This window comes from Nanorana parkeri, unplaced genomic scaffold (assembly GCF_000935625.1).
Source record: "Nanorana parkeri isolate BGI_ZX_2015 unplaced genomic scaffold, ASM93562v1 scaffold555, whole genome shotgun sequence".
Lineage (NCBI taxonomy): Eukaryota > Metazoa > Chordata > Amphibia > Anura > Dicroglossidae > Nanorana > Nanorana parkeri.
The window spans coordinates 584,243-601,448 of record NW_017306823.1 but is presented as its reverse complement, the minus strand read 5'-3'; the positions used below and the strand labels follow the sequence as shown (position 1 = coordinate 601,448).

Below are 17,206 nucleotides of genomic sequence, written 5' to 3'. Positions count from 1 at the left end.
ATACAATAGCACATAAAAAAACAATTCACTAATAAAAAATGTATTATTACATTCTATATTCTGCAAATGGTTCAAGCAACACTGAAAAAAAAACAAGAGAAAAGTAGGATTTTAGGAGTGTGCATTTTGTTACTGTTTTAGAATTTGGCAGTTTATTTATTTTGTTTTATCTTTTTTTTTTACCAGCCATAAACTTCAATATTTTGACAATGTGAAAATAGGCAATAAAAAAATATTTTTGTAGTTCTAACGATCATGGCAAAAAATGCCTAGCTGAAATCTACCGTATATACTCGAGTGTTCAGCACAAAAAATGGGCTGAAAAACTCGGCTTATACTTGAGTATATACGGTATACACGGTAAAACCTGGCTTTTTGCATGTGTGGAGCCTATAGGTATAAGCCAACTGTGTCTAATAGTAAATACCGCAGTGAAATTTAATACGTTTTTGGTACTGATAAAGAATGAATGGCTTCTTGGAGAATGCATCTAGAATCCTAACTTTGAAGTCCAAAATCTTTTAACTAGTATATTTGCTCATGAATGTTAATACATTAATCATATCAGTGTGACTTGTTCTTATATTTGTTATTTTTAATTTACAGGATATATTTTTGCTTTGAGCCCATTAATATTTATTGGCATCTGTGATATTTGGCTGGAACTCTTTACATTCAAGCAGTCATATGCTGTTAATCTTTTTGCTGTTGGCGTGGTGGCTTTTGGATGCACAGGTAAATGATATAAATGCATTTAAATATTATTATTTGTAAATATGTATTATTACATTTTGGTAATAGAACAGTAAGGGTTGCATTAGCCAGTAGTCTGACTACCAACACTTTTGCTGATGATCTCTAGATGATGGATTAGGCAGATGTAAAGTTGTCATATAGTGGATGCTATATGAAGTTCATTGTTAGGGTTTACATACCCTTTAAAAGAAAAAAAAAATCCCCCACCAAAAAGGTTTTGCTATGCAAGCTACTACTACCGGTATATATTTTACCATGTCCTAAGAAAAAAAATCAAGATATAGGTTATGTAGGTCAGGTCAATGGAGACAATGGGAAAAGTGGCAGAGTTGGTGCAGGAGAGTTATAAAAACAAAATAAAACAGTCAGTGCCCGATATTATTTGCGCGGCTGTCAGAGCAGTTAGTTTGCCACTGCCCCCTATAATGACTATTAATATGTAATAATTAGAAATAGTTTTATGTTGTTTTCATAATATTCAGTACATTTTTGTATTTATCAGTACTACCTGTTTTTTATATAACAACTGTTTATTGTTGTGAATTTGCAAAAAATATTACAAACCACTAATAGTCATATGCAAACATCACAAATGAAATACAAAAACATTTCACAGTCGAAATTAATATACTGTTTACTGTTTATCCCTAAAAAATGTTTGGCTGGCACTGGGCTTTAAATCTCTACCAGACAGCAGTTTTAGTTGCAGAGGTCTAAATATTGATGGACATGGATAGATCAATAGCCTTACTTAATGTGATTAAACCAGAATGTTTTTCGTTTCTAGCGCAAAAGGTATGGTCTAGTTAATACATTAGGTTTAAAACAGCAGTAGAGTGGGGGAGGTGTTCGATATCCAGCATTTCAGGAAATCAAATTTGAGTAGGCAGAACAGAATCGATTCTAGAGTGCTAATCTTGAGAAATGTATTAGAAAGACTAGACAGTAGCTAAAAAATAAATGAAGACTTCTTTAGGTATCTACAAGTCCCAAATCTGCATCAATTTACCAAGTAGGATAAGATCATACACTTGACTCCATCCCCCATTCACCTACCCTAATTGTAGTCGTGGAGTACTAGGTGGCCAAAAAGGCACTAGCTTTTACAATATTTGGTTGTATGGGGAATTTATAATACACCAACAGTAGAATTGGAATGGACTGTATTGTCCAATATGAGGACATATAACCCTTTCGCATCAAGCTGCATGTCTCTGAGTTCAACATTTGAGCACTTTGAAATTAAGGAGATAAAAATGGTGCGATGGTTTCCCAACTCACTGAGGGACACTTAAGAGCCAAGTCTATATTCTGTTCTTTTCCAGCTATTCCTAGATAGGAAGGACTATTTAATGTTAAGTTTTCACAGGTTGAAAGTCACAGGCATCTATTTAGCTTTGGTCTTCTGGACCTCCACCAAACTTTGGGCATTTGGCAACAAGGAAGTTTGGATTGAAAAGTAAAAGTTATGGAAATAAATATACAGTGATGCACCAGGTCCCAGTCTCAAAGCTAATTCTCTCTTTTCAACACGTGTTGTTGTGGCATGTGATGTGCCTAGCAAATCCTTGTAAAGCTGGTTGGACAGAGTGTGCAGCGTCTTCTGACAAATGCATGCTTCAATAGTAATGAGAATCAGCGGTTACCGTTCATTAATGGGTGCCTCAGTATTGAGGCATCCATTAATTAAATAGATACGCTTTTGTAAAAGCTTCTTTCTTTCATCAATGAAGTGCTTCAGTAAAAAGTGCTTCAGTCATTTACGAACAGAAACTGAAAAAAAGCTGAATGAAGGGGTTAAACTCTGATAAGTTCCATCACCCAATAAGGTGCTGTTTTTTTATTTTCCTTACATGATTGCATATTCATTGCAAATTGAAATGTCATCACATTCACTAAGCTAAGGGGAAACTTCACCTTAACAGTGCAAATCCCCTTGCAAGGTAAACAGTCTATTTGCCTTTAGAAGAATCAACCCCATGGTCTCTAAAACTCTAGCTATATTTGTATTGTGGATAGCATGACGTTTCCACATGCATTACTAGAGAATCTGTGCCACTTGCATGTATTTGCAAATCTATGCAACATAAATCTTTGTGTCTAACATGAGATGTTGAAACGGTTTTATTATTTTCATGTTTTTGTTTTGTGGTGACTAGCTAGAGAGTGTGCTGTGGATTTTTTTTTTTTTTTTACTTCTTACAGCATCAGACACAATAATAAAAATTATGATAAAAGAGAACATTTTAAAAATGAAAATTGGCATAGAAGAATGACAGAGATTAATTACTGTACAATTATATGATAATATTAAATAAAATATCCAGTCTTGTTGAGTGACCTATTTTGAGTTGTGGGAGGTGTTTAAGGGGATGAGTCAGAGCTTGACTTGTAAGCTGAGGTCATTGTTTGCCCTGGTTAGGGCTCATGGGGCATGATGAAGTATGGGCATTGTGCACTGAAGCATAGCTCTTAAGGGTTCATGTATTCAGGGCCAGCCTTTGGGGTGTTGGAGCTGTGCAGCCACACAGGGTGCCATGGCAACAGGCCCTCGGGCGGCACAGCCTGCAGGTTCTGCTCTCCTCACTGCTCGGCTATCGGACATGACAGCGATCCCTCCTTCCATACAGGCAGCGGGGATCCGAGGAGCAAATGTCCGCTGAAGCCCGCACTGCCTGCTGTAAGGATGGCCGAGCGGTGAGGAGAGAGGAGGAGAGAAGTCGCAGCTATCAATTAACAAAATGAGAGTCTTTAAATGGTGCGTATATTGGAGAAACGGGTATGGTCACTGAGGGGTGTGGTTATTGAGGGGTGTGGTCAATGAGGGGTGTGGTCACTAAGTGGCACTTTAAAGCTTTCTCGCACAGGGCGCCTAAGGAAGGCCCGGCATGTATTAGGTTTGTAGCTTTACTGCTCTATTTCAGGAATATCTTGGTTTTATTTAGTGATTTTTACAACTTTGTTTTAAAACAAAGCAGTATATTTTTGATTGGACCAGAAGCAAAGATTTAAAAAATATGAACGTTTTCTGTTTTTATATGCACAATATCTTATGACTATTTTATGTTTTTCTAAGTGCAGCAATCCAGCTTTTATGGCTATGCTGGAATGTTACCAAAGCGGTACACACAAGGTGTGATGACAGGAGAAAGTAAGTACATTGTTTAATGCTTTCAGATTTACGCTTAATATATAGCCATATATATAGCCAATCATTCTAACTCTCTTATATCTTTAAAGAACAGTGGTGGTGGTATTTCTGCTCTTCTCTATTTCCCTGGCATCCACACCTGTAGTAGTCACTACAAGGGGATCCATTTTCACAGCTTAGTATTTCATTTATTTTACACTAAGAAATGTACACTTGTTTGTTAAAGAAAGTGGAAATACTGAATGAAGAAAACACATTTTTCTGTGGACTAATATAAATCGATACATTAACTCTTTTCTTCAACTCCATATAAATCCAAACCCTTGGCAAGCTCTATTATTTCAGAAAATGACTGGGATTTCAAAACAAGCTTCTAATCTAATCACATATTTTTAGCGCTATGAAACAAATGTTCGCCAAGGCATGGAATACCCATTCACTTAGGTTTCATGCGGTGAAATCTAGACTTAATAATATATGCATCATTGAAACACTTACTGCTATACTTCTATATGCTACTCTTTCATACTTTTCACAGCATCTTCCCCTTCTAACCAGTTCCTGTATTCCATATATACCTTTGATACACTAATATTGCTCTAAGCGAACTATACCTGTACTCCTAAACAGTCTCGTTATGGGAATTGGATATTGTCTACACACTTCAACTAACAGTAACAAAAATTTCATTTCTCATTACAGGTACTGCAGGAGTAATCATCTCACTCAGCCGTATCTTCACCAAGCTCTTGTTACCAGATGAGAAAGAGAGCACTATTATCTTTTTTTTAATTTCCATCGCACTGGAGCTTTTCTGCTTTGTTCTGCATGTACTAGTGAGAAGGACGCGTTTTGTTCAATATTATACGAATAAGAGCATAGCTAAAAACATGTTGAAGAATCCAATGGAACCCAGTTTCCGTTATAAAGTGCATCAAGATACCTATGTAGAAGAAGTAAGTGTTTGCATTAATGGAATGTATTTACAAGCATAACATCAACAACAGTGTAGTTCTGAGGGTATTGAAACACTTTGAGATGTTATCTGTTTCATAATAATCCAGAGAAAATATACTTAATCATCCTCTCCTTTGCTCGGGGGGCCTCCTTTCCATGACAGACCCTGGAGGCCCATATCTCTTTAATACCTAAACCGGACAAAGACCACTCCCTCTGTACGAACTTTCGACCAATATCGCTGATCAACGTTGACGTGAAGCTGTTTGCCAAACTGATTGCCAACCATCTTCAACCTCTCTTACCGGGTGGTTCACCCCGACCAGGTAGGGTTTGTCCGGGGTAGGGAAGCGCGGGATAACACCATTAGGACTCTGCTAATGATGCGCTATGCCCAGACATCCGACGTCCCCTTCTGCCTCTTGTTAGTTGACACTGATAAGGCGTTCGATCGTCTAGACTGGACCTTCCTTAAACATACTCTGCTGCAACTGGGCATCCGTCCCAATATGCTGAGAAACGTGATGGCTTTGTATTCTTGCCCATCGGCTCGGGTCCACGTCAACAGCTCCCTCTCCCCTAGCTTTCAAATTTTCAATGGCACACGCCAGGGCTGCCCACTATCCCCCCTCCTTTATATCCTTACTATGGAACACTTGGCGGTCCCCCATCGGACCGCCAAGAACCCCACGTTCCAGGGCATTTTAGTGGGCACACTTAGGTCTAAGCTTGCCCTGTTTGCAGACGACCTACTGCTCTACGTAACGCAGCCCCATATTGCACTACCTACTATTCTGCAGGAATTCTCTCTTTTTGGCTCTCTAGGCAATTTTCGGGTCAACGTTTCCAAATCGGAGATACTCAATGTGTCCCTAGGGACGGAGGCCCTTCAACAACTGGCTGGTAACTACTCCTTTAGGGTTTGCCCCACCTCTTTGAAGTACCTTGGCGTCCACCTGCCTACTGACCTGAATGCCCTCCACTCTCTGAACTTCCAGCCTTTGCTGGAGAAGACGACTCGAGATCTTGCCTTGTATGACCACAGGTTCCTGTCGTGGCTGGGCCGTATTAACGCGCTTAAAATGGATATTGTCCCTAGGTTTTTATACCTGTTTCAAACTTTGCCCATCACTGTCCCAGCGGTCCATCTGTGGCAACTCCAGCAGGTCTTTACTAAGTTTGTATGGGGAACGTCTCGCCCCAGGCTCAGCTATAGTAGAACAGTAGAAAGGCATCATGGCACACTCACAAACCAGCATGTAAAACAACTTGTCTCACCACTAAGGATAATGACAGAGGTTTGGATACACGTCTTCTGCAAAGGATGTGTAAGCCGCACTGCCGCCGTGTCCTATAGGCTCAGCTATAGGACACTTGCGGTGCCGAAACTCAGAGGGGGTGCAAGCGCCCCAGACATCTGTCTCTACCACTATGCTGCGGTTTTGGTATGCGTAGTGAACTGGTTCCACCATGCCAAGGTTAAACAGTGGGTCCGCTTGGAGGAAGCCATGGCGGGATTTGACCTGTTGGCCCTGCCCTGGATAGTTCCAGGGTCTAGGCCAGTGTACTCCTCTCTCCCGTTTCGGACTGCACATACCTTGAAACTATGGGACCGCTGTGTGACTCGATTCGGTGTCTCTTCCTACATGGGACCCATGACCCCTTTCTTTGGTAACCCTGCTTTCCCTCCGGCTCTGTCCGGCTCCTCTTTTGGACGTTGGACAAGGGGCTCGCACCGTTGTTTGGTCTGCACCCTGACGGACCTTCATGGGGCAGGAGGGGCCCAGTCCGACACAGTAGGGGGAGCTTGGCTGGCTGAAGGGCAGTTCCGCTCCTTTGTTTCCACCTTCTCCGATGTGGATGTCTACGGAGGGGCCCCCACGGCCTTGGACTCTCGTCTGTAGGCATCCTTGCCTCTGACCCACTCGGTCTCTCTTCTCTACACCATTCTCTCCTCCCTAGCCTCCCCTGCCCTGCTGGCCTACACCGCCGTGTGGGAAAGGGAATTGGGAGTACCTCTGTTGGAGGCGGACTGGGTGAAGTCGTTTACCCTCACCCACTCACTCTCCATTGCTTGCGCAGCACATGAGAAAAACCTGAAGATCTTGACCCGATGGTACTGTTGTCCGGAGATCCTTCACCGATTCTATCCAAATGTCTCTGCCTCCTGTTGGCGCTGCAATAACTTTATGGGCCATATGACCCACATCTGGTGGAGCTGCCCTCCGATCCGGGGATTCTGGCGAGCGGTGCTGGATGTGTATCTCAGGGTGACAGGAGTTGTGGTGGCAGATGACCCTAAGATACTGTTGCTGTCTATGGTGCCCAGGTCACTTAAGTCGGCGAAAAAAGGCCTACTACGCCACTCGAAGATAACAGGGGTGTATGACAGATTAGTGTAACCTTAAAAAAAATAATGGATCCTGCGGAACTCGCCCCACATGTCCTCGCTCTCTCTCAGAAGGTTGAGGCTCTGACTCTCTCGGTACATGAGATCAGAGTAGAGAACCAGACGCTACGGGAATTGATTCCCGCAAATCCTGTTCCAAACAGAGAAGCTCCCGAACCCAAGGTCAGCCCCCCCGATTTCTTCACTGGGGATAGGCGGAGATACCGAGAGTTCATTAATGCCAGCAAATTAATGTTCGAATTACGGCCTAAGACATACCCCACAGATAGGGTGAAAGTCCTCACCTTAATATCTTACCTCAGGGGTGAGCCCAGGGCCTGGGCTGATACTTATATCGAAAAAGAGGATCCTCTCCTGAATTCATTTCCTCTATTCCTGGAGAACATGTCACTCCTGTATGAGGACTCCACAAAACAATTGACGGCGGTGACCGCCATACGGGCTCTCAAACAAGGCAGGAGACCCGTAGAAGACTACATTGGGGAGAAGGAGTTACTAGCCATTAAGGTGAGACTTGGAGGCATCTTCTGGGGGGAACCAGATTTCCTTTCACCATTTTTACAGACCACCGCAACCTCCAGTACCTTAAGACCTGCAAGACCCTGTCTGGGAGACAGGTTCGTTGGAGTCTGTTTTTTGATCGGTTTGATTTTATCATCTCATATCGACCAGGTTCAAAAAATGGGAAAGCTGATTCTCTTTCACGCATGTTCGAAGAAGACGCTACGACCTTAACCCCTATTCCGGTGATTCCACCTAAAAAGTTCCTCTGTACTACAGTACCCTTCAAAGAACAGATTAAAACAGCATGCCCACCGATCCAGAACTCCTTCCACCGGGTCTCACTCGGGATGAAGAGGGATTCCTGTACAAGGACACCAAAATGTACGTGCCATCTCCCATGCAGATAACTGTGCTAAAAATGTTACATGACGCCCCATTGGCGGGTTACCCTGGCTTCGTCAAAACTCTTGACTTGATTAAACTGCATTTTTGGTGGCCGAGCATGAAGAAGACCGGTATTGAGTACGTAAACACCTGTGAGACATGTGTTACCTGCAAACATGAACGGAGACCTCCCTATGGATTGCTTACTTCTCTTGAAATACCTAACAGACCCTGGGAAGTCATTTCCATGGACTTCATAGTTGACCTACCCTCTTCCCAGGGCCATGACACCATTATGGTAGCAGTAGACTTACCTACCAAGATGGCACATTTTGTCACACTGAGGAAACTTCCCACCTGAAAAGAGACCGCACAGTGCTTCATCGCTCATATCCTCAAACTACACGGCCTGCCAACCCGAATTATATCAGATCGAGGCACCCAGTTCGTATCAAGATTCTGGAGGGCACTCTGCTCTGCTTTGCACATAGATCATAGATTATCCACAGCCTACCACCCCCAAACTAATGGCCAGACAGAGAGCGTTAACCAATGTCTTGAACAGTACCTGAGATGCTATACCACTCACCTCCAAGACGATTGGTACGAACTACTTCCTCTTGCGGAATTCGCTTTCAACAACTCCTCTAGTTCCTCCACCTTATAAACCCTGTTTCTTGCAAATTACGGATTTCATCCAACTCAAGTACCCACAAGCTACTTATCTCCAAATGTTCCTTCTGCCGATCACTACGTGACGAAACTGGCTCAAACCCACGATCTCCTGAAGCAGTACCTCAAACTGGCCCAAGAGCGGCAGAAACGTTTTTACGACCTCAGGAGACGTCCTCCTCCTACTTACCAAGTCGGCGATAAGGTCTGGCTCTCCACAAGGAATTTAAGACTAAAGGTTCCTTCTAAGAAATTGGGGAAACAGTTAATTGGACCATATGCCATTGAAAAGGTTATAAATCCTAATGCCATGAGACTCATACTTCCACCAGAACTACGCATTCACCCATCGTTCCACGTTTCTCTGCTCAAACCTTTTAGGTCTAGCCCGTTCCCAAATAGGGTCCCTCCTCCTGCACCCCCCGTGGAGGTGCAGGGGGAGACCAAGTACGAAGTGGATCAGATACTCGATTCCCGGAGACGGGGAAACTCCTTGCAATACCTCATTCAATGGAAGGGCTATGGTCCTCAGGAGGATTCTTGGGAGGATTCCCGGAATGTGCATGCACCACGTCTGATACGGAGATTCCATTCCAGATTCCCCTTCAAACCATCCGAGGGTAGGAACCCCATAGGTGTTCCCTTGTGGAGGGGGTACTGTAACGCCTCCCGGAATCGTCCCGTGGGCCGTTTGCGTCCCAGGTTGGAACGCATCGGCCCGCGAACCAATCAACGCATTCCTTCCCCCTGTAGGGGAGGTTATATGCGTTCCAAGGAGGAACGCGGAAGTGGCAGCAAGCCGCGAGGCTCCACTTCCACGTCCGCCGCCTATTTAAAGGAATTCGGAACGCTTGTAGGGGGCGTTCCACTAATGGGTTTGTACGCCCTACTAATGCCGCGTTCCTCCTGATCCACCAGCCAAATCGACTGAACGCCCTGCTTCTCCTTACTGCGTCCAAAACTCCTTGCAGACAGGACTCTGGAACCAGGGGCTATACTCTTAAACCGCAAGTAACTGCTTAGGGGGGACACATGCTAGCACTCCTTGCTGATTCTGTGTCTCACCAGTTGAACTGTTATCTCTGCACCGTGGTCTGGTTACCTACTGCTATTACTGAGTACCTATTGCTACACATGTTGTGTAAACGGATTTCGTAGACCTGGAGTACTGGAGTTGGGGGGACTCTTCCGTATACTTGAACATACGTTACTGTTTAACTGCATTGACATATAGGGTTATAAAGTAATAACCCCACCAAACGTCCTTCCTCAGTTTTTGTGTTATGCGGCCAATGATGCCTAAATCCCAAACCCTCCGTTATTGATTATGACGCCTGCGATTATAGTCTGACAACCGCACCGCAACCACTAGGGGCCTTGTACCGCAGCTGTGATCCACTGTCCTCGAAGATAACAGGGGTGTATGACACCCTTTCTCATGGCTGCTAGAGCGGTCATCCCGCGCCATTGGCGTAGGCCGATGGTCCCCACCCTGGCTGAATGGACTGTGGAAATGGACCGCATTGCGGACGTGGAGGGACGCCTGGCTGAGGAACCTGAGGCTGGTCCTCAACATGTACTCGCGTGGTCTGCATGGCTCACCTTCTGAGAGGCGGCGAAATTCTCGTAGACTATTTCTCACTGGCCTCTAGGCCCGGCAGACACCCTGGCAGGGGGTGGGATCTACCAGTGCTCTTTTTGTGCATTCTCCTGTACTCACCTTGTTCTTCTCTCCTTCCTTGTTACTCTCTATGTTGCCCTCATAAGCTTTGGGGTTTTCCCCTGAATGTCTTGTTTCATTGTCTGTGTCCTCCTAAATGCCATATGTCCCTTGTCCCCACCTGTGCCATTTGAGAGGGCAAGGGAAATGCACTGTGTAGGCAGCCTCTCGGTGTCACATATCATCTACTCCCGAGTTACGGGCAGGCGGCGTGTGTGGTCCCGCGCCCTTACTGTGAAATACTCTGTATGGCTCACTGGCCTACACTGTTCTGTGTCAGAGCCTTGCTCTAACATCTGATTATCACTAACTGTGACGTTACCATACTGAGGTGGGCTCCCTAGGGGTCGCCCACCTTATGTTCTGTTCTTTTGTATTGTTTCTTTTGTGACAAAAGTTTTTCTGTGTATGCTTATTCTTTGATATGTATATGGGAAAAATCTCAATAAAACCTGATTGTACTAAATCATCCTCTCCAAAAAAGAAAATGATTTCTGAATAAATGCTATTTTAAATGGCAGGTCTGTATGTGGCTATCCACTATGTTTAAACGCATCACACATGGATACATGCATTGTGGTCATTAGGTCTAATCAGCATGGGGCTAAAAGTTCTGGCCAGCAGACTTGACTGTGACATAAATTAAGAACTTTGGTGCTTATTGAGCACTATGGTGTTCAATCAACCTAATGTTTCTGCTCACTGCATGAGATCTGTGCATTTAGTGTATGCTCTTATGTACAAAAGTTTTTAGGAACTATGGTGCTTTACATACTGACCAGCCATGTGCTGATGACTCCCAGTGGGTCGTAACAGTACTATTCACAGATGGCTATTTAGAGTCAGCGTAATGCTTAAAAAACTCAGTGGGATGAAACGTTTCCGTTTTTGAAGAGCCCTTATTGAAAATATTGGCTTCTGAAAATTGAATCTCTGTTTTTTGTCCAAGGAAAGTGTTGGTTACAGCAAGAAGGACAAATGTCTTAGGAATCCATTACTATTGGTGGAGAAAAATAACTACCGGTATATTGGGAAAGTGTAAAAGTGCTGTTTTACTAAGTATAACATTTAAAAAGCAATTATGAGACTAGGTCTTAAGTTTGTCATACGGTGGTAGGAAATTACTTGAAAAATGTTTACACAGACAAAATACAAAATGGTGATATTGGTGACAGCCCTAATTCCCTAAATCATAATCATAAATCATGAATTCTAGGCAAATGGTAACCTATTGGACCCGATCGGATGGCCAATGCAAGTCTATGGGCTGCCGTATGTAAATGGACGTGCCTCTGTTTACTGCCGCCTCCGGCTGGTCCGGTAGGACAAATGGAACAATGTGCCATTTTGCCAGATCAGGGGTAATCTGATGTAACAGGACACATGTCCATTTTCATCCGATTCTCCACAGACTGGCAAGGGGTCCGGTAACTGCAGTTTTTTACTCTATTGCAAGATGGAGGAAAAATTGTACTGTCGATCTGAAGGGGGCGCCGACAGGGGCGGATTTCCCACAAGGATGTAGGGAGCAGAGGGGCGGCAGGAATTCCTATAGCAGGAATTCCTATATAGGACATGAACTTCCAGGGGCAGGGCGGGGAAGTTTGTTTACAAATGATCTCTGCGATGTTGCCGAGACCACTTGTATGCAGCCTGAAGGTCAGGTCAGTGGCAAATCCAGGGGGGGACAGTGGCAAAAAGGCAATTTTTGCAGGGGGATGTGGGGACATTTTAATGAATACCTAGGAGCAACCCATTAATGAGGAGCAGATGTGGGCCGTGAGCTGCCAGTGTGCCCAGGAACTGGCCCAGAGCTCCCTTGCACCGTGGACCAGGGTACGGGACCCAGCACCAGTCCTCTATAGATTATGGCATTCTGCATTGCTGTTTAATGTATTGCTGAGATTTGTAAGTCCTCTGTAGATGATGGTATTCTGCATTGCTGTATAATGTATTGCTGGGATTTGTAGTCCTCTATAGATAATGGTATTCTGCCTTGCTATATAATGTATTGCTGGGATTTGTTGTCCTCTATAGATGATGGTGTTCGACATTGCTGTTTAATGTATTGCTGGAATTTGTAGTCCTATATAGATGGTGGTATTCTACATTGCTGTATAATGTATTGCTGGTATTTGTAGTCCTCTATAGATGATGGTATTGTGCATTGCTGTATAATGTATTGCTGGGATTTGTAGTCATCTATAGATGATGGTATTCTGCATTGCTGTATAATGTATTGCTGGGATTTGTAGTCCTCTATAGCTGGTGGTATTCTGCATTGCTGTATAATGTATTGCTGGGATTTGTAGTCCTCTATACAGTGGCAGAGCTACCAGGGTCACAGCAGTTGCAGCTGTGATGGGGCCCTAGCATTTTGCCACTTGGGGGCCCTGGTAACTGCCAACATTGCAGGTTACTGGACCCCCCTTCCTTCAGTCTGCGGCCCTCCATCCTTCAGACTGTATGGATCATGTGTGTCAGGATTGGACTATGGTTTGGTTTGTTGGGGGTGGGGTGCTAATAAAAGACTTGCCCCCGGGGCGCCTCGTGACCTTGCTACGCCTCTCCCGCTCCGTACTGCTGTGATCAGCCCGTGTGAAAGCGGCCTAACTTTTTATTTTACATTACAGGCATACAACTGGAAGGCTTTCTACTGTTACCTCATATTACACAGGATCCAAACAACAAGCTGCAGCACACTTTCAGGGTTTATTTAAGCTTTGATTGCTACAATATATTGGCAACTATACAGTAATTACTGGAAGTGTAGCTTGGTATTCATGAAACAAAGAAATTTGGAGTGAGACAAGGGGTTATAGCTAAAGAAAAGTGAGATACGGGTGGCCAGGACTGTTGGGACATGCATTCCAGAAGAGCCACCATTTTAAGAAATGCTCTCATTAATGGTAGCATTGTTTTATCGTCATGGAGGAATCAATTCTAAATTTGAACTCTTTAAAGAAGAGACACAGGGTTCCCAAACTGGAAACTATATATGTATCCTAGAAGCCTATGTCTGACATTTGTAGCATTCAGATCTTTCTCACCAATGAAGAACTGAGAACAAGCTGCTGAATGATCTGAGATCAGCCTGGTGACATCTGTTTTGAATTAAAGGAGAACTATGAGGTGAGTGATTTCCACTCATCCTCATAGTTAGAGCCGACCTGTGACATTGAAACTGTCACACATGGGCTCTATTGATCAGGAAGTGAGCGAACACATATCGTCGCTCACTCACTTCCCGATCATCTGCCTGCAGAGAGCGGTGACTGTTAGTCACTGCTCCCTGCAGGGATCACCCCTTTCCGGTCCTCCAGCAATGACTGGAGGAACGGACGGGGGAGGGGACGGGCACAGCTGGCTCTGCCTCTAGATAGGCAGAGCCTGCTGCCAATCAGCCAGCTGGGTGGATCTCGACAGTATTGTCAGGATCCGTCCCAGCTGCGGAGCTCTAAGTATATGCTCACTATATGCTATATGTGACCCTATAGAGAACTATGGGGTAAAAAGATTACCCCAAAGTTCTCTTTTAAGATATCTATTGCTCTTGTCACCAAATGTTGACTATTGAATCCTTCTCGGGCAGTCTCTGAAGAATGGAAGATATAATAGTGGGGACATTTTGTTTAGTTTTCCAGGTAACGGTAATTTGTGTATTTGGACAACAGAGAGCGGGGAGCAGAGCAGAGAATGTTCGTCCGTTTTCCGCCCTGCTCCGTGTAAACAGTGAGAGGGGAGAGCTGCACATGCACAGTGCTGTGCAAGAACTCCTGCATTGGAGGTGACAGATTCAAGAGAACCTGTCACATCCAAATGCTATCACACAGAGGCTTGTTAACGTTATTGCTATCACACAGGAGCTAAGTGGGGGAAAAAACACATTTTAATTAAAATAAAAAGGTGATAAAAAATAATAAGATAAAAAAATAATAAGATAAATAAAAAAGTGAAAAAAAGTAAAACAGATTAATGAAAAAAATTAAAACGAACCCTGCCGCCCCTGCCATCTGGTTGCCATTCTCCATAGGGGGGTTTGGCGGGAGGGGGTCCATACAGTATGTCACCAAATGTTGACTATTGAATCCTCTTGGGGCAGTGTCTGATATAATATGGAAGATTTAATAGTGGGGACATTTTGTTTAGTTTTCCAGGTAACGGTAATTAGTTGTATTGTATTTTGGACAACAGGTTGTCCTAAATCCCTTCTGTGTGATGGCCTTTTATGCGTATGGAATTGTGGCTGTACGTAGAGGGTTTAAGTCTCCTGGAAAAGGAACTGTTTTGTACCCCAGTTATTGATGTCATTATTACCCAATCTTGATGAAAATACAAAGGGTAGTGTTATATAGAAGTGATGAGTAAGAGGAAGTGCACTGCTATATGTTTTTCCAGAGAAAGTATTTTTTATTTTTTTTTATTTATGCTGTTGGGGACATGATGCTAATTTAGATATTCAGGATGGCATTGATTAAATAAATTCTACAGACTAAAAAAAACCTGGCAAGTTCTGTATGATTATAAAAATATGTAGTTGCTAATCGGTTACTATACAAGGTAGAACAAACATGACGTTGTGTACTGTAAATACCATACTATAGAAAGTTTACAATAGATGACATATTAGCATAGACACGTTTTTACCCCATTTAGAAATACTTTAGTGTTTTAAAAATGATACACACAATAAATAAAATAATTCATAATTGCTTGCATTACTATTTTTTAGGAGAGCAGAAGCACTGCAGTTGAAAATAGCATAGAGCTGCAGTCAGATGTAGCAGCTAGAAAAACATATGTCAGGTTTGATGTTCCAGTGCCCAAAGTAAAAAGCAACTGGCCCAGGTTTAGAGGTAAGCAACTTTGTACTTTAGATTTTGCAGTTGTACAAAAGTATTTTAACAGATCTTTATATTGGTTTGTTCTTTTATATATTTTGCTCATTTGCAAACTGTAGCTGTAAACTTTATAATTCACTAAGTTCTCTGGCTGAAACTTCCAAATACCAAAGAGATTCTTGACAGCCAGGTCCAGAACCAGAGAGCCTTTGACCAAAATTACAGCAATGAACCAACACTATGCGACAAAAAGAATGTTTGTGGCATCCTGTTGTTTTTTTTACTGTTACTATCAATAATGGCTTGCTGATTTCTTGATCTGGATCTTAAGAAACCTTTGTATTTAAAAGCTATGCTGCAGTCGGACAAGGACTGGGATCTGGAGTTGGAGAGGAGGTGGGTCAGATACCCCATGTGCCATGTAGTTTGTTTTGTTTTCTGTGATTAAATGATGGCTGAATTTGTCTGAAAATTATTGTCTATGGCTGCTATTAGAGGTAATTTCATACAATTGAATCTAATTATTATGAATATTAGGGATGCACCGATACTAATATCGGTATCGGTGCCGATACCAAGTATTTGGGTGAGTACTCGTACTCGCCCAAATGATCCGATACCTAGCACGAGTACTTCCTGTATCAGGAAGCCGAGCAGCGCATTATTACACGCTGCCCGGTTTCCTGTTTGGCCAGGAAACGGCTCCATGCTCTCTCGTCATTTGTGATGAGAGAGCATGGAGCCGACTTCCCAGCCAATCAGGAAGCCGGGTAGCGTGCAATGACGCGGTGCCCGGCTTCCCAATTGGTCAGGAAGCTAGCAAATCCGGAAGCCGGGCGCCGTGTAATGACGCAGCACCCAGCATTCTGATTGGCCGGGAAGCCGGCGTCATGCTCCCTCGTCATCTCATGAATCATAATATTAAGAAAGTGACCTTAAAGCATTAGTTTGTATTGCTTTAGAAAAAATTTGACCTGTCCCTTTAAGAAAAAGTATCGGTAATTGGTATCTGCGAGTACTTGATCAAAAGTATCGGTACTTGTACTCGGTCTTAAAAAAGTGGTATCGGTGCATCCCTAATGAATATATTCAGTCCTATGTAGGCCCACACATAATCAAGTGCCTTCCTGTGACTGTTAACTCGATCTATGAAACATTGGGCACTAGTAAAATTATGGCAAATAAACATTTTCCCCTTTTGCATTTCTGTATATATTTATGTATGATATTCCCCCCTCCTCCATAGGAATTGGTACAGTCTTGCAGCCTGCCTTTGGGGGAAGTAAAGCAGGGTACACACAAATCGAATTTCAGCCGATTCAGCAGCAATTGGCTGGAACTCGATTCTTTGGTAGCCATATCTCCTCGACAACAGTTGGTCGTTAGATTGGCTTTTGTCAAAGGGACAGGTTGGTAAATTGTCCGGCAAACAGTGTTTGTAGCCAAGCAGCTGGCACCACTGTCAGAGTACAAAGAACACAGTGAGAGATCCGCCTGTCCACACTGTTAGTATGGGAGGAGTTTTTTTTTAGAAAATCTAGCTTAACCTTGCTGTGGCAACCAACAGACCACACAGCAAATGCCTTTAGTTTTACACATGTTCCTGATTTTTCTTTAAAAAGTCAAAATGGCAGCAGTGATGTTTAACCCAGAGGAGCCAATTAGATTTCAGTTTACTAGTGCTTCAAAAGAATTTCTGGTTTATGTAGGTTTATGTAATTTTAACATCATCATTGCTCATCCAACTACTATTTCCCAACTAAAGAAGAAATTGTAGAAAATGAGACTAAATACAGCACTCAAGAATATAT

The 17,206-nt window shown here is 43.3% G+C and overlaps 1 protein-coding gene across 1 annotated transcript in view; it reads left to right on the top strand.

The window, feature by feature from the left end:
- The window catches only part of LOC108791502 (equilibrative nucleoside transporter 4-like), a 58,348-nt gene that overhangs the window by 23,872 nt on the left and 17,270 nt on the right, over positions 1-17,206 (top strand). Inside the window, exons 5-8 of the mRNA XM_018562008.1 lie at positions 607-735; positions 3,833-3,907; positions 4,610-4,863; positions 15,287-15,410. Of these exons, the coding sequence (XP_018417510.1) occupies positions 607-735; positions 3,833-3,907; positions 4,610-4,863; positions 15,287-15,410 (582 nt within the window). The remainder of the gene's footprint in view (positions 1-606; positions 736-3,832; positions 3,908-4,609; positions 4,864-15,286; positions 15,411-17,206) is intronic.